Source organism: Camelina sativa, chromosome 11, assembly GCF_000633955.1.
Source record: "Camelina sativa cultivar DH55 chromosome 11, Cs, whole genome shotgun sequence".
In the NCBI taxonomy this organism is placed as follows: Eukaryota; Viridiplantae; Streptophyta; class Magnoliopsida; order Brassicales; family Brassicaceae; genus Camelina; species Camelina sativa.
Genome location: NC_025695.1, coordinates 49,310,923 through 49,312,341, shown reverse-complemented (window position 1 = coordinate 49,312,341; position 1,419 = coordinate 49,310,923). Strand labels below are relative to the sequence as shown.

Below are 1,419 nucleotides of genomic sequence, written 5' to 3'. Positions count from 1 at the left end.
AAAACTGTTGTGAAGGGTGGTATTAATGCTGCACTGGGAAATATGTCCGAAGATGACTGGAGATGGCACATGTATGACACTGTCAAAGGAAGTGACTGGCTAGGTAATCTTGTTCTTTGTTTCTTTCTATTTCTTTCTTTTAGTGAATTGCTTTTGCTCGTTCACTTGTTGAGTGCAATTACTGAGTTTCTTTTCTTTTGTGTAGGTGATCAAGATGCTATCCAGTATATGTGTAGAGAGGCACCAAAAGCAGTTATTGAACTTGAGAATTATGGTCTGCCGTTTTCTCGTACTGAAGAGGGGAAAATTTACCAGCGTGCATTTGGTGGTCAGAGTCTTGATTTTGGAAAAGGTGATTTGTCTGATCCCTTTCTTGTGTTGATGTTCTTTATGTACTTTGTTTTAGTAGATCTCTCATGTTGGCTTTCTTATTATTCTACCATCAGGTGGTCAGGCCTATCGTTGTGCTTGTGCTGCGGATCGGACTGGGCATGCTCTGTTGCATACTCTCTATGGACAAGCCATGAAGCATAACACCCAGTTCTTTGTTGAATACTTTGCCTTGGATTTGCTCATGGCTAGTGATGGTAAGTCTCTCACAGTTCCTTCTGTTAGTATTTGCCTATTTGGTGTTAGGGGGATGTCTGGTAATGGTTTTATGAGGTTATGAGGTTGGTTTGATAGCTCTTATTGATCAATTTTGGACTTAAGGGGTAGTGACTCTGTAGTTAATGCAACATTTTTCTATCTAATATGCAGGCAGTTGCCAGGGTGTAATTGCACTAAACATGGAAGATGGAACATTGCATCGTTTCCGCTCTGCACAAACAATTTTGGCCACTGGGGTGAGCTAGTTGTTTTTATATGATACAAAATTTTCCCAATAGTGAAAATATATACTCACCTAATGAGTAATGGCTGCTGTTTTTCCAGGGGTACGGCAGAGCCTACTTCTCTGCAACCTCAGCACATACTTGCACAGGTGATGGAAATGCCATGGTTGCACGGGCCGGTCTTCCACTCCAGGTTTCTCACCTGTTTCGCTTTGATTAAAAATGGTGTACGAGGTATTGTTCTGTTATTTGTATGTACTAATAATCTTATTGACTGATAAATGCAGGACTTGGAGTTTGTTCAATTCCATCCAACTGGTATATATGGGGCCGGATGTCTCATCACTGAAGGTTAGTATCTCTTCTTCACATACTCGAATTTGTCTGCAAACATAAGATTTAATGTTTTTAACAATTACATCTTTGGTGCTTGCACTATATACGATCGCAGGATCTCGAGGTGAAGGTGGTATCCTGAGAAACAGTGAAGGTGAACGTTTTATGGAACGATATGCTCCTACAGCCAAGGATCTTGCATCAAGAGATGTTGTCTCCAGATCCATGACTATGGAAATCAGGGAAGGTC

At 40.9% G+C, this 1,419-nt stretch overlaps 1 protein-coding gene across 3 annotated transcripts in view; it reads left to right on the top strand.

Annotated features, from left to right (window-relative positions):
• Positions 1-1,419, top strand: part of LOC104727355 (succinate dehydrogenase [ubiquinone] flavoprotein subunit 1, mitochondrial) — a 5,750-nt gene that overhangs the window by 1,465 nt on the left and 2,866 nt on the right. The window contains exons 1-7 of one of the 3 annotated variants that reach the window (XM_010446434.1): positions 8-103; positions 206-352; positions 447-587; positions 760-845; positions 934-1,026; positions 1,121-1,184; positions 1,285-1,416. In XM_010446434.1, coding sequence (XP_010444736.1) covers positions 43-103; positions 206-352; positions 447-587; positions 760-845; positions 934-1,026; positions 1,121-1,184; positions 1,285-1,416 — 724 coding nt within the window. In that variant the 5' untranslated portion in view covers positions 8-42. Of the gene's footprint in view, positions 1-7; positions 104-205; positions 353-446; positions 588-759; positions 846-933; positions 1,027-1,120; positions 1,185-1,284; positions 1,417-1,419 lie in introns of those variants that run through there. The other 2 variants (XM_010446433.2, XM_010446435.2) reach the window with 2 other exon arrangements.